The 26,533-nt window shown below is 42.7% G+C and overlaps 1 protein-coding gene across 7 annotated transcripts in view; it reads right to left on the reverse strand.

The window, feature by feature from the left end:
* Positions 1 to 26,533, reverse strand: part of LOC120947986 (SCY1-like protein 2) — a 113,773-nt gene that overhangs the window by 8,875 nt on the left and 78,365 nt on the right. For 2 of the 7 annotated variants that reach the window (XM_040363917.2, XM_049606440.1), the window contains exons 15-21: positions 21,602 to 21,738; positions 21,230 to 21,443; positions 20,994 to 21,152; positions 20,009 to 20,103; positions 18,446 to 18,538; positions 12,355 to 12,504; positions 309 to 3,894 (exon numbers count right to left, since the gene is read on the reverse strand). In XM_040363917.2, the coding sequence (XP_040219851.1) occupies positions 3,715 to 3,894; positions 12,355 to 12,504; positions 18,446 to 18,538; positions 20,009 to 20,103; positions 20,994 to 21,152; positions 21,230 to 21,443; positions 21,602 to 21,738 (1,028 nt within the window). In that variant the 3' untranslated portion in view covers positions 309 to 3,714. Of the gene's footprint in view, positions 1 to 308; positions 12,505 to 15,391; positions 15,410 to 18,445; positions 18,539 to 20,008; positions 20,104 to 20,993; positions 21,153 to 21,217; positions 21,444 to 21,601; positions 21,739 to 26,533 lie in introns of those variants that run through there. The other 5 variants (XR_007452025.1, XM_049606441.1, XM_049606442.1 and 2 more) reach the window with 5 other exon arrangements.

Here is a 26,533-nt window from a genome sequence, read left to right on the forward strand (position 1 = left end):
AAACATTCTAACGCGCATTACATAGATTTTTATACGAAAACATAAGTAAAATAGTAATAATAATAATTGCGATATTGTCTTTTGTATTGAAAATATTCTTTCATGAATGCTGATGTGTAAGTATTTGTGTGTATGTATGAATATAATGTAGAATTTAAAAACATCACTACAATTCCCCACTAAGCATGTCAAACAAGTTTCGTATTTGCATCCAAAACCGAAATTTTCTATGTCGAGCGATCTTTTTAGTACCATTTTTAGTGCAATGTGTAACATCATTCGTCGCTACAACTGCGCTACAACGCCGGATTAAGATAACTTTTACTGTTCTAATTTTAAAAATTTGAGGAGCCATTTGAGCATACCATTTCTGCACATTATTGATGTTTTCTTTTTGTTGTGCAAAATAAAAATCCAATACCAATTTTTCCGATTGTAAAATACTGTACTAAAATGGTCGACACGAAGTGTAAGCACAATTTCTGTAACTATTCTGACAAGAATAACATATTGTCCATAGATACAGAACTACCGAGCAACACATACAGACTAGCTACGATGGAAACGATACCAGCGGAAGGAAAGTAAGAATAGAACATCCCACGTGTGAAATGGCGAGTGCAACAAACATACTAATTGACCCCCCGGCTCGATACTAATCTAAACAGCTGTACTAAAACAGTACACTAGCAGCACGTGGCAGAAGTGTAACACCTACTGTATGATAGGAGTAACCTTTAAACTACGTCACTACTACACAGTGGTTAAGATGTACGACACAGCCGCGATAATGCATTATCTGCACGCTAACGGCTAACAATCAACGCATTATGGCGTGAACCAACCCTACGGCTAAGGTAAGTCTACTAGTACGCTCTACTGAAGCCGACCGGTGTTGCCGACCGATGACAGCGTTTGCAAATGAACACGAGCCGGCTTAGCTAAACATGGGCTTACCTCATGGGACAATTCTGTGCTGCCGGTTTGCATGTGTGCTAGCACAGGTCAACCTGACCACTCGAAGCGCCTCGTGTGTCTCATATGGTTGGGGAAATGGGTTTAGCGGATTTTGTTGCGTTGGACATATGATTTGCTGTGGTGGGGTTGTTGTGGATGTTGGGCGGCGGTGCGTGCTGTCTGTCTGGATTTGGTTTGGTTTATTTTGTACCGTTGGATTCGACGGTGGGTGGTGGTACGTGATTTGGTGTTGGTGGTAGTGGCTGGAAACGGTCACTAAATGCACTAGGACTCAAAGGGGCGCGTGGGCATACTTGTACCGAACACATACACACACACACATACATACAAGATATAGCTATTGTTTTTTTTTCTAGTGATGCAGGACTCTGTGTATGGTTAATAGTGAAGGAAGGTGCTTTCTAGTTTTCCATCAGATGGCGCTAGCATCCTTTAGTTCTAATCGAGGATTTTTTTACACAAATGTATTGTACTTATTTTTGTTAGTTCCTAGGAGACCTTTGACAAAATCAACTTGGACGTGTTTGTGTGTGCATACTTGTGACTTGATAAACGGTTCTCTCGCTTTGTAAGGATTGCTTCACTTGAAGCAGGTGTGCATGTGTGTGCATTGTTGAGGGGTTAGTAGTTATTAGTAGCTTAAACAGTCATTCAAAACAGCCTGAGAATATGTGAGTCTGTTTTTTTTTTTTTAATTTTAAGGTGCTATGCGAGCTTTAGTTCTAACGATCATTATCCATACTAAATAGGGAAGATGATCGTGGACGATTTTTAGTAACTTTTTCCAGAACGGATTTGAAGTTTTTGGTGTTCAGTATCTGAAAATATACAGATGGTAGTGGTGAACAAACGGGCAATCAAGCAGTACGTGGGAATGATGGATGGGAAGAATGGTGGTGAGCATGACGAGTACGCATGCAGTACGATAACGGTGGGTGAAAAGTATGGTGAGTTTAAAATACTGAACGGTGGTGTGTACGGTGTGTGGTGTGAACATGTTGATAAAAATGTGGAAGGTTTTAGTACAAGCAAGAAATGTCGCCGGTATATGCAACGGAAACTATACTTTTTTTAAGAACGAAGGAAGCACACACTTAGAGTAAACGATAAAATTAGGAGATAATACAGATCGATACTAAAATAAAATCACTCAGTCGATACTAGTACGAGATCTACAGTATGGTTTGCTAGTGTAGCACTAGCAATCGATAGTAAGGAAGAGATATTGTCTACAGTGGTTGTTGAATATAATAACGGTGTGTGTGTGTAGGTGAACAATTTTTCGCGGAAACCGTTTGCGTTTCGAACTGCTAAAGGTTCTACTTGGATGGATAGTCTACTGTTTCTACTGATACGATCTTACTTGCTTGCCGGCTACGGCACGGGGCATGGGTGCTACTAATTTAGCGGGCCTACACCGGAATGTCAGGATACCGTGGCGGTTGAGCTAGACTGTTGATTTGGGTTAGTGTGGTGCTCGTTGGCCCAGGATAGCACCGCTTACTTTACTATGCTACCTGCAGTTACATCAACATGTAGCTGTGGAAACAGCTTCCTTCTTTCGTTCCTTATATATATTACGGTAATACACCATATATCAATACGGGGAGTACAATGAATTGACTGCTTTCTGTTGTTGTTGCTGGTTTCACATGTGTTCTGCATCCTTTGCGTCCTGGGTTTGATTTGATTGGTTTTGATTCTCGTCGCGCATCCATCGCCGCCATACATGTACATGTTGGTGTTGTTAAACAGTATCGGTGCCATTTAGTCGGGAAAGGTTTACACTCCTACCCTCTTACGCTAACAATAATACAGTGGATGATTGCAGAATGCATCTGGAAACCGTGTGACGTACAAAAATTATGCTCCTAATGCCACGGCTATTCTAACTTTCGTGGCGACTCATATATTAGTATTTTTTTCCTTCTTCTCTCCTTTGCGCTCTCTTACACCAGTTCTGTGCCCCGATGTCTGGTGTTGTTACAGTGGTGTCCTACTTGGTGCTGTGGCTTGTGTACATTGGTGTCTTGGTAATGATTGTTATCATATCATGACGGTTGGAACTGTTGTTTCTTCTCTTGCTTTGGTTTAAGTGTCTAGCATGGTGACATTTATTTTTAGAAAAGACATTCTTTTCAGGTAGGTTTTTAAAGGTGAAAGGTGAAACTACAGTACAGCTGGTAGGGCGATAGAATAAAAGCGATAGCGGCTATCCAGGCTTTAGGGTACTAGTACTAGAGAATAGATAGTGGTGCGATAAGATGCAGGCACGTTATGCCGAGTTGCTACTGGCACTAACAGCATTCATTCATTCGTTATCTCGGAGATGGTCCCGGATGCAGTCGTCAAGCAGCCCATCACACATATCACACTACATAACAACACAAATAGATACATCGACTAGTAGTAGCGGCACACCGATTCAAGTATGCGAGATGCATCAACGAGTTTAGATGCAGTGTACGTAGTGTAGTGTGGTAGTAGAAGTAGCAACGACATGCAACGACTTTGATCGTTTGGAGCAAGATGACATATATGAGAGAATACGCTGGAGAGCCATCGAAATGTGTAAGATGTAAGAGCTTGTCGGGATAAGTGTTAAAACCGTGGCGGGACTGGGAGTGAATTGTGCCGCCATATAACTGCTTTGCCTTTTGCTTGGCGCGCCCTTTTGCGTTACTACTTCCCCAGTGCCTTCCGCACGGCATCGTCCCAGGAGTAGCTGGCAGCATTTCAGAGCTTAAAGCTTTTGCGCAGATTCTTGATCGCCTTTTTCTGGCTCTTTTGGAAGCTGCGCTGGAAGCTGCTCGTCGCGCTGGTATTGCGCGATGCCGGTGCGTACGATAGTAGTTCCAGTGGTTTTAGGTTGGATATTTTAGACGACTGCTTGACGACGGTTGACTGTACGGTTGACTGTGGGAGGTGTAGTTAGTGTTTTTGTGATGGATTTTAATTGTTTTTTTGAGATGTATGAGGTACACGATTTGGTGTGTTTTAGTTGTTCAAACATTCACACGCGCGTACGCACAAGCACGGTTGTACAGTGGAGAGCAGGAATAAAAAAAGAAATAGAAAGAGAAAGAGAGAAAGAGAAAAAGAGAAATCTTTTGTAGGAGAATGTTTGGTATCCAATCAGATTCGGGTAGTAGCACGCCGTTCTTGTCCGCTTGTTCTACGCTTCAGTTTTGCTACGAATCTGTGCCGTTCGGTTTTATTCGTTCCGTGCTTTGTGTCGGTTCTTGCTATCTGTGAATGTTGTTTAGTGGTGGATGTTTGACAGTTGATAGTTGTTGTTGTTGTAATTATTATTTTTGTGACAGTGGTGATTATTTGGTAGTTGTTGTGTTGTTCTGGTGGTAGTGGTGGTGGTAGTGATCGAGAGTTGCTTCAAGAAAAAAAGCCAAAATGCCTTGCATGTGGTACTGTGGCACGGTTTCATAATATTGGTGTGTAGCAAAAGCGATGAGCAATGGCTACTGTACACGCCACCGTATGGTTATGCGGAGAAGTGGACGTGTCTGTTGTTGTTGTTGTTGTTGTTATTGTTGTTTGTAGGAAGGCGTGTTCAGTGGTGTTAGTTTTGCGATTAGCTTAGTGGTGCTGCGCCAGTTTTCATTCAGCTTGCGTGCAACATTTGGTTTTTGCTGTTTGCGTATAAGTAATTGTGCTTGAAGCATTTGTTCAAAAGCAAGCTTACTGCCGCCGTACGGTGAAAACGTGATGCGTGCTTGTTGTCCGCTAGGGAAAGGAAGAGAGTGCAGCAAGTTGCCGGCAGCAGTTCGGTGCGGTGTTGTTTATGCAATGTGCCTAAAGCTCGGAATTCAATCATGATTAGCTACGCTGGTGCTGAATTGTGTTTGTTTGTACTTGTTGTGTCATTACATTAGTGACTAATCGTTGCAAGGAAAACAAAAATTGTTAATTATCTCAAAAGTATATTGTACATCTTTGTAAAATGTGGGAAAATATATACAGAGGTTTATTGTGTCAAAAACAAAAAATGCTCGTAAAAGAAGAAGCAATTAAACTAAGTAAAATTATAAAACGACGCAAACTGGTTCATTTTGACCATTATTGTATCAGCGTATTGTTTTCAGCAACGATTTACAGTGAAAAAAAACCAAAACACACCTCTCCATTGTTCTGCTTCAAAAAAATGGCAGAAAAATGTAATATAGTGAGCTAAAAAATAGAACAATTCATTGGAAACGGCTTCTTAAAGCTTGATTACTTGACAGATTTCTTTTGTTGATGTACCGTTTCGACTAGCATGTCGGATTGGTTTCATACGCATCGGCAAGTCTTCCATTTTGTTGTAAGAAATTTCGTTTTGCTACTTGTTCTGTTTTTGTGTCCACTGTTAGAGAGTATACAGATTGGAAGCTGGCTGAGCGCAAGTACGCTAACATGTCTGTTTCACCTTTGATATCGTATTCCAGCCACTCCTTGACTCTAAGCTTTTGTGTAGCAAAGAAAAAAAAAAATAGAACATATTTTCAATGCCATAAGGCTTAGTAGCAGATCCAATTGAACCTTCACTTTGCGTTAAACTTCATTCGCTTGGCTCAGACTGCGGAGTATGCTGCAGATTAAGCACCGTGGAATGGGTCATCTCATCGTGCGACACCGGTTGAGTAATGGCACGGGGGAATTCCCCAGTACCAATGCCGAACAGCACATTCGTTAGCAGGAAAATGAAATTTCCCTCCAACTGCAAGGTGGAACATTTAATCTGATTAGAGACAAACATAAAATGGTTTCTCGGCATCGTTTCATGCGTGGTATGCCAGAGCTTTTAGACGACGAAGCAGTTTTAGGGAAGTAAGGGAAAAGCAGCTTTAGGTATTGTTTTCTTTTGTGAGAATGCGCGTATGATGAAGTTGGAAAGCTTGGTAGCTGTTTTTTGTGCGCCTAAAATCATGTCGATTTTGTTGCGAGCAATGAAGTTTAAGTTTCCATTATTTCAATCATTTGTGAAAATATTGAGTCTGGAAGCCACCAAAAGGATTAAGGAACACCTGATTATGTTTTCAATTGTCCCGTCACATGTGTTGCCATGGCGTTTATTTAGATCACTAGAATTTTAAACCCGACCGAAAGCACATTTGCCAATCGGATGAAAATTACACGTATAAATTTGAATCGACGATTCGTACGTATGAATTTGGCACGCAACTTTCAAACACGTACGGAACAACCCGCAACTTGCGGTTGTGGACGAGCAGGGAAAGAAGCGGAAAGCGGAAATGAGGACAAATGACAACCATCAAGAAATATAGCCGCTGTGTGAGCCCGTTGGATCGGCCGTACCCGTACAAGCATCGCGCAAGGACAGAAGGGAGAGAGCCGAAACTCACGTAGCATATGCAACATACCACTGGCAAGTATTACGTAGAGGTAGCGTGGCCATAATACATCAAACTGGATTAGAACCGCAGACTCGTAATGAAATACTAAAGCCAGCTTGTTGCTGGTGGGCTGCTTCCGCCGTGCGTGTGCTGAGAGCGGAATGGCCTAGCCGGAAGCTGTATCGATGCTAGGGAAGAGACACGGTGCTAAAAGCATTGTGTGGGTGCAGTACCACTGATTCGATTTGTATTGTGTGCCGGTTTTGTGCATATTGGTGTGCAGAGTAGGTTTGATACGGGCTTGTTGAATGCGCGGGCGCGTGTGTGGGCTCAGGTGTTGCATGCAAAGTGACGTGCAAATCCGTGCCGAATTGCTTGTTACAGCACCAACAGTATAGTGCCGGGAACAGTGTAGTTGTGTTGTTGGGGGATGGTGCACTGAATTCCTAATGGGTGTTTGGTTTTATGTCTCGTGTGTAATTAATTAAATATTTACCAGGGAACGGAAAGTAAAAACAAACGTCGATGAGGTACTTTGGCTATCATTTTTTAAATATTGTGTACAGTTTTTTTTATTAAAATGTAAATCAGCAACGTGTATACCTTTACACAATTAAATAATAATGAACAAAGCATTAACACTTTGACCGCCAGCCTGACGTCACAGTTTTTGAGTGAGCACGTAGCGCATGGCAAGAGAGCGATGAGAGCGACAGTTTCTCGTGCGATTGTTATCACTCTTTTGTTTCATTGCGATAAGCGGCGTAGCTCATGTCGTTCTCGTTCTCTCTTTCCTACCTCGTTCGTTCTCAAGAGAATCACTGAGCGTCAGATGCAAAGCTGAACGGTGAGCAAAACCGTCATGCGAATTTATATGACACGGCGCTTAAAGTGTTAAAAAAGAACTCAATACTGGAGGTGCCTAGTCGCTTATAAAAATGGTAAAGACGTTTAGTACATTGATGCACCACGTGGAGACGCCTGGTCACTGGTAAAATCAATGGAGGTGCTCCAGTTATGGTAGTGTTCAAACCATTTCAAAAACCTAGTGAACGTTAAAAACAAAATTGGATTTAATGGTTTGTTATATAACTTATAGTAAGATTAAACACAAATATTGATAGCTGAATCCTGCATTGATATTAGCACTTTAACACTTTAAGCGCCGTGTCATATGAATTCGCATGGTGGCTTTGCTCACCGTTCAGCATTGTCTCTGGCGCCCAGTAATTCTCTTGAGAAAGAATAAGGTAGGAAAGAGAGAACGAGAACGACATGTGTTACGCCGCATATCGCAATGAAACAAAAGAATGATAACAGTCGCACGAGAAAATGTCGCTATCTTGCCATGCGCTACATGCTCACTCGTAAAACTGTGACGTCAGACCAGCTGTCAAAGTATTAAATGCAAATACTGCAGAACTAGGTAACATCATTTGTAGTAGTTGTTAATTATTATTAACGGTCGATTCGCTGGCACAGTGTTATTTCTTGTGATTCCCGAAAGAGGACGACACAGACAGTGTTTAGTGTGGTCAACGACAACCACTGATCGGGTTGAGCATTCTCGAAGGATCCCGATCTAGGCTAAGCGAAAGAGGCAAGCTCACTATTTCGTCAAATCCAATGACAAGTGACGGTTTTTTAGCGTCTCTAAAGAAAAAAAAATAATTATAAGACAGCTTAAAAAATGCTTGTATTTACTTAAATAATAATTACCAACGAGTGAAAGAAAGAGTTCTGTTGCAGTGTGAAACAGTAGATACAAGGGAATGTTTGGAAGGAATACAACATGGCAATTATTTGTGAACAGACAAATAAATATGAATATTATAAGCCAACCACATTCAAAATGTTTGTGAAACTTTGCTCGTGAACTTTAACTTGTAATTCGTTGACAGGTTCGTCAAATGTTCATGCTCATAAGAGATTCACAACATGATCAATAAAAATGAAATGCATCATATAATTTAAAATTCATAGCCTTGTTGGCAACATGTATGTTACGTGGCTCACTGTCGGGAATGGATGTAATAGTGGTAAAGGTGGGGATCCCGAAGCAATGTCAAACTAACTATATTGCGTCGTCTTTTTTCAGTAAATAAACGACTCAGAGCAGTATAAATGGCGATTCTATGAACAAAATCGGTCTCTATAGCATTGGCCAGGAAATGAATGAAACTAACGCCATGCTGACAAACTTGTTTACAGATCAATGCACCGTACAATTTTGTGTGGTACTGTGAATAAAACAACAGTTATGTGATGATTCGACACAATAATGCTGCAGATGATAACTGTGCTTTTCAGAACGGAAATAGAATCGTACCACTCTGAGCGGTGTTCAGCTTGCGACATGTAGAAATCATGACACAGTAATACTTATTCTGAATTTGATGACTATAGATGGGAGGAAAATGTCCTTTTGAGCTGACATTTTGTTGTAAACGGATTGGGTTGATTGAAATAGGAGAGTGAAAATTTGAATCACACAAATGTACCAATGTGTGCTGTTGCATGTTAGATATAACAGATACATAATTGTGTGATGATTCTTAATTCGTTGATATGTACACAAACGTAGGAAACAATATTTGTTATACAATATCTGTGTTAGATATAGCAAATAAATAAGTTATGATGATTATTATCTCGTTTATATGTACACCAACATAGAAAACAATTTCTGCAAAATAAGGAATAAAGGGAGTAAAAATGTAAAGTTGTATTTGTGACAGGGATGAAGAAGTGCAAATTATAGCAGAAGCACAAGCAGCCAATACAGAAGCAGTATAGCATAAGTTTGGAGCAAAGCGATAGGATCGACAATTCAAAACTGTATCGTTTAGAAAGTATTGTAGTGGAACGTGTTAATCATTCGCATTCATCACCGGCAAAGACAGGATGCATCGCAAGTATGAATAAAGGCAATCCGTAAACCGAGGTCGGTAGCAAAGTACTCTACAACAAGATCATTATCGATTCCCGGGCAGATAAACAAAACGCTTTAAAGAACAGTGAACAATTGTTTTAATGCTTGAGCATTTTAGAGGAACTTATCAGTTGAGGGATGAAACGGTAGATCATATGACGGATGATATTAATGCTGAAGTATATATAAGTATATATATATTTGCAATAGTGTCGTCATAGGCCGATTTTGAGGCTTATCTGTCTATTTTTGTGTTGCATAGATGAAAGCAAACATGAAGCTATTGGTCGACTTTTGTTAATCGTTGTGCTATTTCATGGGCTTCTAGAAAGGTTTACAAACATTAAAGAAAAGGAAGATAGATCCTAGACAACAAACAGCGCAACATCGAAACATCGATAAAGGTAAGATGGTTCGCACAACGATGCTTTTTGGAAGGTAGTTAGGGTCAGCACAAAAATCTGTGGCGATCAGCACTCTTTCAGTTCAGCACAAAAAGCGTGGGTACAAGATTAAAGTATTCGTTATTTTTACAAGACAATAATAGTTAGGCAGTTTGATGCACTGCACTACAGACAAACTGATAAACATTTATAAGGATTTTTTTACTATTGGGGAAAACACAGACAATGCTGGTATGATTATACAAGCTGCGAGAAGGCATCCTACATTTACAATAATTTATCTATTGGCAACACAGGCAAACAGACCTATACAGAACGGAGCATATAGCCACGTGCAATCCTTTGCTCACAGTTGTAAGAAGAGGAGGATAGAGATAGAGAAAGACAGATCGTTAAAATGTTAGAGTTAGATTAGATTACCTAATTACATACGGATCAATATAAATGGTGAAGAATACGCAACAGGAAAGTAGGTAGATGTCTACAAGAGTTGATTAGTTTTATGGTTATTGATAAACAATCAGAATATTCAGCCTGCACGATTGGGGATGCAAATTTAGTTTAATTTCAGCCGCCAAACCTGCTATTGCTTTATGTATGACTTATCTGTGTTTGAAACTTTAAGCTTACATGTTTTTGAATTGGACCATCCTCAGTGACTGAACGTTTCTGTTTATTTCATTGTTTCCTAGTACTTATACCGGAAAGGGCGAATAGAGGCGGGGAACTTTTTAACATTACTTTTAGTAAGCCTTACGTATAGCTATTTCTCAGTTTCGTTCGTTGGTGTTTTACTAAAAAACAATAAATCTATTCGCGACTCGATCATGGACATATTGATCGGAATTGAACTCAGGCAGACTACCGCAAACGAAACAAAACAAAAGTAGGGATTGTTGATTACCGCCCATTACAATAATTTAATACAGTTTCCGTGGTAATAATGCTTATCACTAGCCAATTAGAGCCTTGCTGCTGTGAATGATAGTAACAGCTTATCTATATATTTATTAATTGTACAAACACACATACGTACAACACATACACACGCGCCCACATACACGCTCGAACACTCCGAAACAGACACGCAAGCATACACGCACCAAAATATACACAAATAGGACACAAGTCACAAAACAGAAGTAACATACAGTCAACACCCACCAGTCTTATCGTTAACCATTTGTATATGGTGAGTTTACCAGCACCCTTCGTTTGGCCGGTGATTTGTCGCAGCGGCTTACCAACTGGCCAAGAGTGGTCGTTGTCTTACGATGCGGTGTACTCGTGTGTACTCCAGAATAGTACTTACATGGCTGGTAAGTGTAATGTGTTATTGGAGGCGCTAGTAATTATTGATAACGCTCGCTTCTATTGAGTTTTGTGCGTTTCACTCTTCTTACTCCCAAAATTTAAATTAACGTTAGTACATTCACAACGCTCCCAAATAAATGTTTGTTTAAAATAGGGTCTTGCAATGCGTGTGTAATATCTGCCCGGGAGATTAATGACGATGTTGTTAATGAGCGGTTGACTTTGTTGTTTTTCTTTTTTAAATTTCCGTTTTTTTCCGGGAGTGTCGCTTGGTCGAAACCGCAATGTTATTGTTATATGCAAAAATTACCTTTTTTCGGCGGTTGATCCATTATTCATCGATTGATCGTGCATGCTTACTTGTTCGTATTTGGCGCAATTTTTTACTTATTTTAAAATAATATTGCATTGTTTTTTTATCATTTGAGCTACTAGTTATTCTAAATTTTGCATTCTACATGTTGTGCCTCGAGATTATTGCCTTTTTGCCAGAGGGTCTGGGGTTTATTTTCGTGTTATTGTATTCGTTTAATTGGGGTACTTTTCTGCTTAATGTGCTTTGAAATGTTTTGTTACGGATTGTTACGGACAAAATATAGTTTGATTGGATTGTAAGTATTAGAGAAAAAAAACATTACAAAAATGTGCAAATGCATTGAATGTGTGAAAAGGAGAACGTAATCGATGTGAAATCGAGCCAATATATAAAATCCAATTGATAAAAAAGAACAGTGAGTTCATTTTTGGAAAACAATCAGATAAATTGAAAAAGCAGTTCATTTGAAGCAATGAAGTTGAGTTAAAGTGTTTCTGGAACAGCAATAAAACTTTATGACGCACGATAAAGAGGAATAACAGTAACATAGATAATTAAAATGGTGGAATGAGAATGATGAAAAAATATTAACACGAAACAAGACAAAAAATGGGTTACAATGAACAAGCTGATCATGAGAAAATGGAAACCATGAAAGGATGGCAAAATAGATATGGGAAATCATGTGCGTGATGCTCAACACATAGAAATGAAGGAATTAAATGAACAGCGTATGGACACGTGATCGAAACACGGAGATAATTTGCGGGTTTAGTATGAGTGGCTTGTGTGTGTGTGTTTTTTGTTGTTGTTGTTGTTGTAGTAAAAATGTGTGAAAGTATTGATGCATGAGCTTGTGCCGGTGTTGGTGGTTGTGCAGACGTGAGTCGGGAGGTGTTTGCAGTGTGATCGTGTGTCTTAACGACTAAACGTTATATTTAGTGACGGACACTTTCGTACATAATTATTTCGAGTCTGACTACTAGAATTTCCATTGAAAAGAGACTGTTGAACCGGACTTGCGGCACCGGAGCCACCATAACCAGTCAGTTGTCTTACCATGCCGGAACCGAGCTGTTGAAGCAGACCGGAACCGGAACCGAGCGGTCCGGACGAGAGCACGGTCGAGGTACGACGGCTCCTGATCGATTGCATGCTCGACGACAGTAGGAACGGAACACTGCTCGAAGTGTTCGGCATCGAGCCTCCCTGGATTGTGGATAAACGTTGCGCGTCCGTGTGCGGTTTGAGCGGTGTACCGTTGTCCCGTTGCGCACCGTCCGAAGCGAGAGAGACGCGGTGCAGACGGGTGGAATAAAAAAAATGGAAGAAAAACAGTAAACAGGAATGGGGAAAAGAGAAGAGAAAAGCGAAATGCAATTAGTGGTTGTCAGTTTCGGTTCGTTCGATTGTTTCTTCCACGCCGCCCTCGTCACGGGTCATTTGCGTCGTGTCCCGTCAGGATGTGTGTGTGTGTGTGCATGTCAGCTGTCCCTGTCCATCTTTCAGGGATGGCCAATTGTGCACACCTTTTTTTTTTCTTTGCCCGGTGGGTGGTAAAAACTGTCATCGGCAGGCGCGTGTTTTATTGCTCGATTGTACAACGTGGGTTGTGATGAGTTTGCTGCAACTAACTGGCAATGGTAGGGGCATCTTTCACACTAACGTTATCGCTAGCGACCGATGGATGAAGCGAACGTCCAGAGCACAATGTCTCAGGAAAGCGAAGGCGTTAAGATTTAATGGATTTGACGGTGTGCTCAAAATGTAATACAGTTCGTTCAGAACTGTACGACAGCGGTCTCTAGATTCTTCAAAGTTGTACAGTATGTTGACAGTGTAATTTATAGTTTTCTTTGCTGCGGCAAAGATAAATTTGTCGATATGTGTAATAACTCTTGCATATTTTAAGAATATTGCAATTAAATAAAGCGGCTTTCATAGCCGTTTTTATAAAAAAAATATATATATATATAAAAATCGTCTTTGGTGGCATTTTAGGTGGCATTGTATATAGTAGCGTTAGGCTGCTCATGAAACTAATGTGTGCCTTTGATGCTTTTCAAATGATTTTTGTTTCAATTTATTAATTACATTTTCAAAACTTATAGATAAATTAGCTTTTTTGGTACTTATACGACCTACGCGATTATGCCGGTCTTTACAGACTTCCTAGACTTATTGTACCACTTTACTGGATGGCAACAAAACGAGTTGAACCCATACAGCCTCGTAAGATACGGAGATGCTATCCACAAGGCAATATGTTGAATCATTGAACTTTTGTGTTTACGTGTATGCTGTTACGACGAAAAACCTGATTTACGTACACATTTCACAAACATTGGTTTCTATCAAAGATTTTACACTTGAGCGTATTTTGCCTACAACAGTACAATAATTGATAGATCAGTGAATTTTATTAATATTATTTTTCACACACGTATCGATGACAGTTTTTTTACTCTTAACAACTACACTTCGGGGTGATTAGTCACGCACCCTGACGGGACGGAAAACGGTTTTGATAATTTAATATATTTTTTGAAATTTAAAACTTAGTGCCAATATATGTGCCAATCAACTTTAGTGTCGTATGGTAGTGGTGGAAGAGAGAATACTAATAGCCAGGAATGAAAAGTAGCTCAATGAAAATAACAAGCAACGTACCTTGTCAGAATGGAATGATTTTAAATAAAATATACATTACATACACACATTGCAAATGAATGTAAAAAAGAACAACAAAAGGCAATCCCGTCGGAAGTTGCGCACCTAGGGCAAGATGTTAAAAGCACAGATAATTGGTCGTGCACAAGTAAAACAGGATGCGCTTTACGGCCAATAACGGACAACAATTGTAGTATTGGAGGTAGCGGCAAGACGTCAAAGCAGGATAGCTTGGAGTGAAAATAATAAAAATAAAACTTCACAACGTCACCTGCTTCCTGACAGGAACAGGAACGATCACACGGGTAACTACATTAAAGCTTCTCATCACGTTCACGCGCACTTACTCGCTGCGAATGCGGTTCGTCTTTTGTGTGCACATGCTGATGTGGGAGGGGGATGGGTTATGGTAATAGAAATGGATTGTGGGCACGGGATTAGAAATGGACGAATGGCGCTCAAGGATCAGACAATGGTGCTAGACGTGGGCAACAAAAGCAAAAAGGAACAACCAAGCCATACCACGGCGGCACCGTACGGCAGGAACGAATGCTGTTTGTTTGCGTAAGGAAATCTGCCAAACATCTTGAAGCAAATGCAAACTTTCAGCGTGCGCAGGCACAAATCGAGCTGGCAGCACACACGACACGGAAGGGAGGGGTTTCAGGTGAACGTACAACTTTCAGCACTGCGTCAGGAGTGGAAGTCTTGCAAAAACTGTTATTCCCTGCTCGGTTTGCACCAGTGCACCCGAGCTTCGTTCGACCGAAAGCTTGTCCGGGCGGAACAATGGAAAAGTAAAGTGGGTAGCTAGTTGAAAGCATACCCCCGCCGCTCGCCTGTGCAAAGGGATGTAATAGTTTTTTTGAAGAAAAGTGATTTCCGGCGGAAAGGATAAAAATAAAACAAACATGGCAGAGATGGTAGGATGCATTTGGCTAAGCAAAACTTTTCAACGCCAAGACAAGCAACTGACGGACGGACGGAGTGCTTCATGTTTGCAGAGAAGTAAAGCTACTTCCGGTTGCAAATACAAACAAAGAAAAATATGATTCGTTGGGTTGTCGGCAATCGTTGCCGTCTGTGATGCTAAGTTATGATATGCCCACATCTAACCTATCCGCTGGGATTGGGAAAACGTATGGAAAGATCTTGTGCACCAAAAATCAGGTGCGGGTTTGGTTACTTTAGGAAGGTTGGTTTAGGATAGGATAAAAACCTCAAAATTCGTTCTACTTAAACAGGAATGTTGAACTTGCAAGGATGCAGTTTTGGTTTCGATCGCGCTACAATCCGGTGCGCAGGAAAGCTACGAACGCGGGACTGTAGAAAGCTAGCCCGGAGACAGCGCTACGCTAGGATAAACGGCTCGGAAGAGGTAGGAAGAAAACACGTAAAACAAGAATTACAGATAGATAGTACTCACGATCATGCTCCGTGCAAGCTAAAGAGTCAAACGGGAAGAAAAGCGTATATTTGTTTCTGCTCATTTTTCGTAGTTCAATTCGATGCGAAACGATTCGAGAGATACGGAAGGAGTATTCTACTAGCCCGCGTAGTTCAGCTTTATGCGCCTAGTGCAGGGACAGTGACTGATGATGGTGCCAGTGTGTTTGCGTGCCCTCAACGCACTCGCGCTTGTTTTCTGATTGATTGTTTTCTGTGTGAGTGTGTTTGCCGTACGATGCTGAAAGTGGAACACTATTGCTCGTAGGCAGCCACGGTGAAAGCCTTTGATTGGTAGAGGTGCTTTTAAAGCTGTTTGATGCCATTAGAAAAATTGCTTCTAGTAGTTTTCTTTATGTTGGTAAGTTTAATACGACATTGTTAATCTATAAATTGAAGGTTATAAATACGATTCTGTACTCTTAATTCCAATGGTTTCGTTAAATAGCTGAGAATTTTTACATTAAAATGAAATTTTTTCCAACAATATCTTGCTCAAAAGTATGAAAATAATTTAAAAAAATCTTTTAATTTTGAATGTTTATGAAAGCATCTTATATTGTTGGCATTTTATTTGGAAAATGTTGAACATTTGAAGTAAACTGAATTATGAAACAGAAACGAATAAACGCAAGCAAACGTAATATTCTCAAACGTAATATGCAATATGCATTCTCTTTCATAGCGCAATATTATCAATAAATGTGAAACCAGTTGCATTTGTACAAGAAACAGTATAACAAACGCCTCAATTCAAATCTTGAAAACGTAACCACAACTAAAGCTTACAACTGCAGCGAATTAACCAAAACGTATAATAAAAACATTGCTACAAATGCAAAAGCAATAAATGCAACAAGAGGACGTCACGGAACAATAACTCGAGACAATACAAAACAAATGTTTAAAGGAAAAAAGCAACAAGTATGTCGAACAAAAAGCAAACATTAACAAAGGAGGAAATACTTTTTTGTACAAATGTCGACAAAGGCTTAAAAGAGAAGAGAGTGAAAGAGAGATAGACTGAGAGAAGCAGTCGAATGGCTTAAGTCGAAGTATAAAGTCGATCAACAGGAATCGGATTGTGAAAGTAAACTCAAATATGCTGATTGAACGAACGATGAAACTGGAGAAACACAAACACAAAATTGTAGCATGGATTTGTTAATTAAATATGCCAACATTGCCGCTTCATATAGAAAAAATATCAACAAGAATGTCGTCCTTTATAGTGAAAATGAAAAAAATAAGATAATCGACTTCATAATTTCGAAATAATTACAAAAAATATATATTTTTCGACATACGTTTTGCTTTATAAATAGAATATTATTGACTTGATAGTAACTCCAATAATTCATTATTTATAGCTTGTGATGTAGTTTTATCTACAAAAAATGCATGTATATCAATTTTCCACACAATGTCAACACAATTTTAACCTCAGCACATGTGTGCTACAATGTTAGCAGTGAACTGAAAAAGAAGTTTTTTAGTTTTTTTTTAATACCACATTCCATTTTAGTGCTGCCGCACCAATGCCACAAAGGCGAAACTCTCTCGTGCCATAGAGGAACGAAAAACAAAAGCTTCCCGGAAGCCAACCTGGATCGTTATCGACGGGACAAAAGTGAACGGTGAAGCTAACTCAGCGCAGGATAACACAACGAAATGGCATAGCAAAAAAAAAGTGAATGCCATGTAGAAAAAGCTAACATTTTCCCGGCCAAATGTCAACAGGTGCCGTCGGTTCAACAGGTTAGGTGTTAGAAGCAGCTTCATACACCTTTGCGGAATGTTTGCAAAAAGTGCAGCCCATGCAGGCGTGCACAAAACACACAAAAAGTACAAAAGTGAGAAATGCCATGAAAGAAGCAGCTGCAAAAAGGTAGTTTTTTGTGTGTGTGTGTGGCGTAATAAACGCTATCTAGCGTGACGATGATGCACTCCAGTAGATAGAGTGGTGGGTGGTCCTTTTGTTTTGTTTGTTTTTTTGTTCTATCCGAGGACCAATTTTCATGCACAAAGCAACGATAGGGAAATGGATTTTTTCTTTGTTATCATGGGTTCGTCGGGACAGGAATAAAAAAATGGGCAGCCGACTCTACTCATCTAATCAATCAATCGGTCGGGATGGGCTGAGCGAAAGATAGACGTTAAAAGCCAGGGATATCGTGGGATAATTGCTGACACGTAACACTTGACTCTGATGAGGATGGGAAAAAAAGCAGGAACAAGCACAATATTCTTTCGATAAGCATTGCTGGATGGTGGAGCAAAAGGAAGAATAAAACAAAACTGGTTCAATTTTTGTGGTGGGAGTTTTTGTTGTAGTTGGTTGTTGTCTTTGTATTCAGAAGCGTCTTGCGTCGAACGTCACAGGAAACGTAAGAGAGCACTTCAATCGACACATCAATTTTGGACGTTCACAAAAAACAGACACACAGACATGAAAAAGAAAAAAACAACAGGCAGCAAGCACGGACAAAAGGACACGTGAGAGCAGAGACAGCGTCACAGAAGGTTTTGGACGAGACTTGGGAACAGTGACAGTAATAATGCATCAACTGTAACGAACGAGAAGTAGACACAACAGTGTAGTTAGAAGCAATGGACGCGTTCGTTGCAGGGTTTGGGAACGTTAACAATTGAAAAAAACAGAACAAACACAACCAACGGCCCTTTACGAGCTTAACAGGCGAGACAAGACACACGAAAAAAACGCCACACACACATAAAAGTGCAGAAACAAACGACCACATACGCTTTGTTGCGAATGGAGGTGTGCCGTGATCAAACATGCCCTCAAGCAATCCGGGCTTAATTGACGATTGTTTGGCACCAGGGGAGCTCAAGCAAGTGCCCCACAGGTGTCCCAGCACACCACAACACATACACAAACGTGCCAAATCAAAGACAAGAATCAGACACGGTAATCAACACGGTGTGGGACACTAAGGTGTCCAGACAGACGGACACATCGGTGCTGGCTCCGAAACAACCAAATAACAGCGTTCGGGAAATTTTCAATTACCACTCGTGTTTTCTCCATTGAACTTACGACGTAAGCGGATGAGGAAGGCACAGAAAGGCTAGAACCGGAGCCCCCTCGAGCGCTGAAAGCCTGCTTTAGTGGATGCAAAGTGGGTAGGACGTCGATGCAGCGTTACCCCAGTACCGCGGAACCCCGACGACGACCACGACGGAAACAAAGAAAGGAAACATAGGGACAGGTCGCCGGGGCGTAGTGTGAAACAGAACAGGATGTTGTTATGTGGCAAATAGAAGAGAAGAAACAGAAATGGAAACATTACGTTAGTTTGTGCTGCGAACGGTGGACTGCCGGGTCCCCATCGTGATGGGAAATTCTATCGATTCCCACATGCCACTGCCACCTGTTTGAAGCAAGTGGCGTAATTTGCAACGTCATAATGCCTAATGAAGGATGTGTGTGTGTGTGCATGTGTATGTAGGCGTGTGTATGTGTGTATTTGAGTGTGATCGGGCAAACCATAATGAGTCCTTTGTGATCAGAAGCAAGCAGCACGCGTTCGATTGATTACATGATGGGCAAGGATTGTTTGGAAACTCATTAGCCAAATATCAAGCGGAAGGCAGCCTTCAGTGTATAGTGGTACACATGCTCTTGAATGTGTACCTTTTATTAATAAAGTGAAGACGAAGGGAGAATGGTTATAGAATTAATTACATTATTGAGGCAATTTCAATTACAGTTACAGTTGTGGAGGTACCGAAGTGAATGTTGAGACATTTCATCGCTCTCGATTAGTTGAACACTGACTTTGAATGGTCGGTTGTAGCTTTTTTAGACAAGACATACTAAGGTTGTACCAATTTGCCTTCAAGCAGCTTTAAAACAAATCATGTAGATTACAAAAAAAGCCTGACAGGAAAAGTATAAATAAAAGCGTATGAGGGCATGAGGGAGTCCGTGACAGTTTGTCGTCTGATTATATCAACAGACAGTTGACATATGTACGGATCAGACGCTGTAAAGCTGTGTGCGATGACTTTTGATAGTGGTGGAAATTAAATGTAATTAGTTCTCCATTCGTGTGTATGTCTGTGACAGTGGTTCTATCTGTCCTGTGGGAGGAAGACAACTGATTTTGAATGTATTTCTGATACTGGGTTTTAAAATGTCGATACTGTTTCAATATTTCCACAGTGATGATAATTTAGCAAGACTGATTTGTGTACACCAAAATGATACGGATGCAAGATGGAAGATAAACAGCAACGTAAGATATGTGTGTTTGTTTGTGAAAGAGAGCTAGGAAGATTACGTATGATAGCAACCAGAAAGAGAGATAAAGAGAGAAAGAGCAAAAAGGACAGAAAGATAGAAACTAGGCACTAGGCATTATAGCTGGCAATACGTGTTACACTAGTGCAGCTTGCACTGCTCGGGCTATTCAATGCTACGTTTGTTGGCCTTTTTGCAATGTTGTTTTTTTGTTATGTTATCCCCACTCTCTACTACGGCATCAAGGACTACAAACACATACACGCACGCAAGTACGCACAAATGCTACAGCAAGGTGTAGAGCTTGCAGTCCATCCCTTTGCTACTTACAGTCGGTGGTGACAGATTGATGTTGGAGCCTCGTCGTTCCTGCGGACCAATGCTCGAGTGTCGTCGTATCGGTAGCCCTCCGCCCGGGGTTCCACCTAAAAGCGAGGGGGAAGAAATAAGAGCACACAGAGCAAAGCAATTGGTCAGCTGCCATTTGGTGTGTACGGGGTACAAACTGCACAGCTTATGTCTTAAGCTTGCATTATCCTTTAAGTGAGCTCCGGTTAAAGTTCGCACACCAGGCGCTGCTGTGTGAACAAGGTACCAATGTGTTGGAACCGAGCTTGCGGTTTTCATGTGTCGGGATGGCTAACTCAAACATCAACACTTTCAGCTAGACACTGAAAGCGGTTGCGGTAATCGGTGAATCACTCGAAGGCAACTGTCGTGCTGCACAGAGCACGGAGCTTTAGTAATTTATTGCTTGCTGTGCGTTGTAATTTGTGCAATTATTCAATGGATTATGGTGAGACGTGCTTATATCTATCGGTACTTTTCGCAGACCGTCGTCGTCGGAGCACTGTATGCTACACTAGCAAACTAACCGGACCGAGAATGCAGTGTATTAACAATGAATATTTAACATCAAGGAAATAGATTAAGCATGTGATAGTGACCAAAAAATGTGTGACTATCATCATGCTACATGCTACATGTTTGACAAATACGCCATAGCAGTTATCTCGACAGTATAAACTGCGATTTGGTAAGTAAAACAGGATGGTAAAACATGAAAATTTCAAAAACTGATCTTTTGGATATGTTTTCAAGACAATTTAATTCTTCTTACACAAAAGCTCTGGAAAAGCTTATCGAAATAATTAGATTTTAATGTTTTTCTTCTGATTAGATGCAATATGTATAACAAGACAGGGGTTGGTCGACAAAACTAAGGATGATTACAATCAGTAATAGAAAAAGGTTGTAAAAAATGACTTTCCTAACAAAACGGCACCCTATCTCGCTGGTGCGTGTGAGTACTCACCCGGAGACGAAGCACAAGACGGTGCGATGCGTATTTTCGGCGTCATGAGCGTGTTGTCGGACAGGCGGCGGTTCGGGAATGCGTTCACCACCCGGAGGAAGTTACTGTCCGGCGAGGACGGCGAGCCGCCGAACCACCAGCTACCTAGAGCACCCGATCCTGTTAGAAATGGGGTTACGACACACACACAACTATAGCATGCACACGTTTAGACATTCCAATACCTCTTCGGGTACCTGTCGAGTTCTTCCGTGCCATATCCTCGGCGCTCGACGTTTTGCGCTGGTCGATGCGTAGGTTCGGTATGTTAAACTGCTGCGCGTTCATGTTGTCCGAGGAGAACTGGTGCCGCAGCGGCCGGTGCCGATCCGGCGACGGTAGCGATAGATTGTCCAGCTTCAATTTGTTACGTTGTTGTCTATCTATTTGGTCCAGCATTTCCTGAAGCACCTGCGAACGCAATCCCCCGCCCAGCCCCCAAAACACGAACAAAGCAAAGAGCGTTTGCATTAAAACTTCTTCACGCACGCGGAAGCTGGGCTGCAGCTGGGCGATAGTATGTACACACATACACGCACGCACGCACGCAAACGCGCTCGCTACCATACCTCGAGAAGTATCATAAACTGTTCCAGATTTAACGACGGATTCACTGTCTGCGGTAGCAGCGTAGGCATCACCTTGGTCGCCATGATGTTAACCGTTAAGCCATACTTTTTGTCGCACAGCATGATCCGATAGATGTCTGCGATGGGTGGTGAACGATAGCGAGAGAGAGAGAGAGAGAGAGAGAGAAAAACACAGAAAGAGAGGATTGAAGAGAGTGAGACAACATAAGGCTGCAAAGCTTTGCAGAACCGAGCGCAACACAACTCGTTGTCCGGTTGCGATGGAAAGAAAATGCCATGAATAATTTTACGCCATCCGTGTTATGCTTTATGCATGGGCCGTAACAAACACGCCAAGGAACGGCGGTCCAGAGGTGTGGGGTACGTTTGCTCGCTGTTCAATTTGCTTTATTAGTGTATCAACTGGTTTATGACATGATTTCTAGCTCATTAAATTACATTTACTAACAGCAGGATTGATGGAGGGGGGTGTGGTGCGTATGCGAAGAGTATTTTATGCAAAACATGTCAGCCGCTCGGGGAAGGGCAGCTGAGTTTGTTAGGAAGTTTTTGTTGTTGTATCGGGTGTACCGAGTGTTCGGCTATGCTGTTAGAGCATTTAGATGGACAACGGCTGAAAGTTTGCCGTAGTTTTTCAATGTAAAACAAGATGAAGCAAATTGCTTTGAACTCGCTTTGGGTATGCTAATTATTCGCTACCAAATTAAGAGGAATTGTTAGTGCCACATTAGCATGAAAATTGCGCTGGTAGTCAATGAGAACAATATAACCATTGTTTGGTGGCACAGATGATTATTATTCTCGAATGTAATAGTTCATAATGAGCCTTCAAAAGATTTTCCTTGTTAAACAATGAATGAAACCTCCAATTCGGTGTTAAATACAGCAACCTTTGATATGCTGTGAAATAAATTATTGATTTAATTACAGGTCCATTCTATTTCGTCAGTATACAGTACATGTCCATCAATTCCAGATTCGTGAAATTTCGAGAAGATTGCAACTTTACGGACGACACTATAAATTGTCAGAGAATCTTTCATTATAAAACCCTTTTTGACGTTTCTTCTACATTCCCTCTATGCAGTTTTAGGGGCGCCACAAAAGTGGTCCCTATTTTTTTATGTCGCGAACGCGTTGGGTTTCGTGAGTAGGTAATACGGAACTTTATTTTACACTATATTATGAACGGTTGCGCACGTTCGTGCGAGAGGGTTTCACGTTGAGGAAGTTTCGAGCGCGGAGCGAAGGAAGAGGTCTGTTCGCTTTCGAGGTTGGGTCGCAAGAGAGAAAGAATGTGCTCGCTGACAGCAGGAAGTGTAGCGCTGGACACGCGGCGCACGTCACTTTGACACATTCGTGTGCCTGGTGAGTGCGCTCCACGGAGATCCGTGTCCTTGTCCCTGGATGTCACGATCGCTCACGATTCTCACGCCAGATGGCGGTCTGGTCGCTACAGTACTCCCCTCCTAGAGCGGTGTCACCGGTAACGTAGAGGTATGATGACCTTCCGCTGAGACCTGGTGACGCCGGTCGATACCGTCTGGTCGTTGCGGCGTAGGATGGAGGGTGGTGGGGCGTCGACGGCGGCTCGGTCGGTTTGTCTCGATGTCGTCGGGTGCGATGGTGGTGCGGGTGTCGTCTGATTACGCACTGGTTGTTCGCGCGACGTCGGTTTGGAGGCTGCGGTGGCGTCTCTGCGGTCCGAATTTGCCTGGACGTCCGGTAACGGCAGAGTTTCCGAGTGGTCGGTTGTTGGCGGCAGCAGGTTTGTCGTTAGCCCTTCCCACGAGCACTGCGGGGCCGGGGTGGCTTCCTCTTCTGCGCCATACGCTGGTTTTAAGCGGTCGATCGAAACCAGCGTTGGCTGTCCACGTAGGAGTATCTGAAAAGACTTAGGATTGCGTGTAAGAACCTTATATGGACCGTGGTAAGGTGTAGTTAGTGCAGGTCGGACGGTGTCGTCGCGTATGAACACGTGAGTACACTTGTTCAGATCGGAATGCACGAACGGTGTGCGGTTGGTATGCCAAGCGGTGCTCTGTGGTCGAATGCTGCTCATCGTCTCCTCTAACGTTTTGGCGAAGTCGGATTGGTCGGCGAGGGCATTTTGCGGTTTCGCGATGAAGAATTCTGCCGGGATGGTCAACGTCGTTCCATACACAAGTTCGGCTGGCGAGGCGTTGATGTCATTTTTGAACGTGGTTCGTAGCCCAAGCAGTATTAGCGGTAGGTGTTCGCTCCATCTTGCGGTGTCTTTGCAGGTGATTGCTGCTTTAAGAGTGCGGTGCCACCTCTCGATTATTCCATTTGCCTGCGGGTGATAGGCTGTCGTACGGATGTGTTTCGTTCCTAGGGCTTTCGTCAACTCTTTGAACAAGGAGGATTCGAATTGTCTCCCTTGGTCCGTTGTTACGTGCGCCGGAACTCCGAATCGGGCGATCCAGTGGAATAGTAGTGCTGATACGACGGTAGATGCGGTGATATCTGAGATCGGTATTGCTTCTGGCCAGCGAGTAAATCGGTCGATTATCGTAAGGCAGTATCGGTTACCGTTACTGATGGGAAATGGTCCAATGATGTCTACGTTGATATGACTGAACCTCGCTGTTGTTGCAGGGTATGGTATCAAGGGGCTTTTGACGTGCCTTCCTACCTTAGCGCGCTGGCAGGCTAAGCAGTTCCGAGCGAAGTCCTGGGATTCCTTCCTTGCATTGAGCCACACGAAACGCTCTGTTATTAGTCTAGCTGTGGCGCGGGCTCCGGGATGACTGAGATCATGTACGGCGTGGAGAAGTTGTGTTCGAAACGATCGGGTGATGTACGGTCTGATGATACCTCCAGGGCAGTCGGCGTAGAGTGACTTGGGGCTTCCCGGTATTGGTGTCTTCTGAAGGAACAAGTCCGTCTGAATTTTCCCACTGAGAATGTCGGAAAGTTCAGGGTCGCGCTCTTGTTCTTCTGCTAATCGCTCATAATCGATGGTCGGTGTCGCGTGCACTGTCTCTATGCGGGAGAGCAGATCGGCTGTAACGTTGTCTTTTCCGGCGATGTGACGGATGTCGGTGGAAAACTGGCCAATGAAGTCTAACTGCCGGGCTCGTCGAGGTGAGGCATTGTCGTGCGTTTGTCGGAAGGCGAAGGTTAGAGGCTTGTGGTCTGTATAAATACAGAATTCCCGACCCTCTAGCTGGTATCGGAAGTGTCGTATGGCGAGATAGATGGCGGTAAGTTCTCGGTCATAGGTCGAGTACTTTTGCTGTGCCTTTTCGAGACGTTTCGAGAAGAAGCCTAGTGGTTGCAGGTCTTCGTTGGTGCGTTGGTGAAGTACGGCTCCGGCTGCGAAATCTGAAGCGTCGGTCCATAGAGAAAGTTCGGCGTTCTTCACGGGATGTGCCAATAACGTTGCACGTTTCAGTTGCTCTTTGCATTGGGCGAATGCTTCGGAAGCTTCTAGCGACCAGGTTAATGGCGTTCTGTCCTTCTTTTTGTTACCTGGAGTCATCTCGAGAAGTATACCTTGCGTTTCCAGGGCGTGCGGCAGAAAACGTCGGTAGTAGTTTATCATGGCGAGGAACTTCTTCAACTCCATAATCGTCGTTGGCTGTGGCAGCTCGCTGATGGCTTGGACTCGATCGGGGAGAGGACGAATACCAGAAGCGTTGACCAGATGGCCCAGAAAGGAAATCTCGTTCCGGTAGAACTCGCACTTGGCTGGATTGATGGCTAGTTGGTGCTTCTCCAATCGTTCGAAAAGTTGGCGTAAGTGTTCGTGGTGTTCTGCCTCGGACGTTGATGCTACGATCATATCGTCGATATACGGAAAAACAAACTCGAGTCCTCGTAGGACATCATGGATAAGGCGTTGGAATGTTTGCGCTGCGTTCCTCAATCCGAAAGGCATGGTAGTGAACTCGTAAAGTCCAAAGGGTGTCGTGATGGCTGTCTTCGCTATATCATCCGGATGAATTGGTATCTGGTGGTATGCTTTGTGCAAATCGACCTTGGAAAATATGATCTTGTCTTGCAAATGCATCGTGAAGTCCTGTAAAAACGGTAGTGGATAACGGTCGGGTACGGTTTTTGCATTTAGGGCGCGGTAATCACCACAAGGGCGCCAGGTGCCGTCGGCCTTTTTTGTCATATGTAGCGGGCTGGCCCAGCTGCTATTCGAGGGGCGGCACACTCCGAGCTGGACGAGTGATTCGAACTCTTTGCGGGCAGCTGCGTACTTTTCGGGTGGTAATCGGCGAGGTCTTGCGAATGTTGGTTGCCCCGTCGTTTCGATTCGGTGTGTCACTTCGGACTGCAGTAAGGTGCCAGGAGTGGATAGTGCAGTTAACCCGGGAAATTCCTTTAGGAGAGTGGCGATCGGTGAGGTGGAATCACATACTTTTACGGTTGGTTCCGACGGGTTTTGGCTCGGCACTCCGGTAGAACGTACGTTCGTTAAGGCGTCGACAAGACATTTTTTGCGCAAGTCCACGAGCAGATGGAAATGTTGGAGAAAATCGGCTCCAATAATCGCTGTCCCCACGTCTGCGATGATGAAGTTCCAAAGGAAAGATCGGCGAAGTCCCAAATCGAGAGTATAGAGCGACTCTCCGTAAACCTGGATTGGTGTAGAATTAGCGGCGAACAGCTTCATGGTGGAGGGTTTACTCGGGACGGAACTGTGTTGTCGAGGGATTACTGAAACGTCTGCACCGGTATCGATTAAGAATTTGATGTTAGTTTTTGGATCGGTTATTACGAGACGATAGCTATGGGTCGAAAGTACGTGTATCTGTTGAGGTTGGCCTCTGGTTAAGCGTCAATCGGAAGCAGTGGCCGAGTTACTACCCTGCCGCCGATTGTTGAAGGAGCAGGGGGGACGACAGTTCCGCGCTGCTTGCCCGTACTGCGTGTGGT

This window comes from Anopheles coluzzii, chromosome 2 (assembly GCF_943734685.1).
Source record: "Anopheles coluzzii chromosome 2, AcolN3, whole genome shotgun sequence".
In the NCBI taxonomy this organism is placed as follows: Eukaryota; Metazoa; Arthropoda; class Insecta; order Diptera; family Culicidae; genus Anopheles; species Anopheles coluzzii.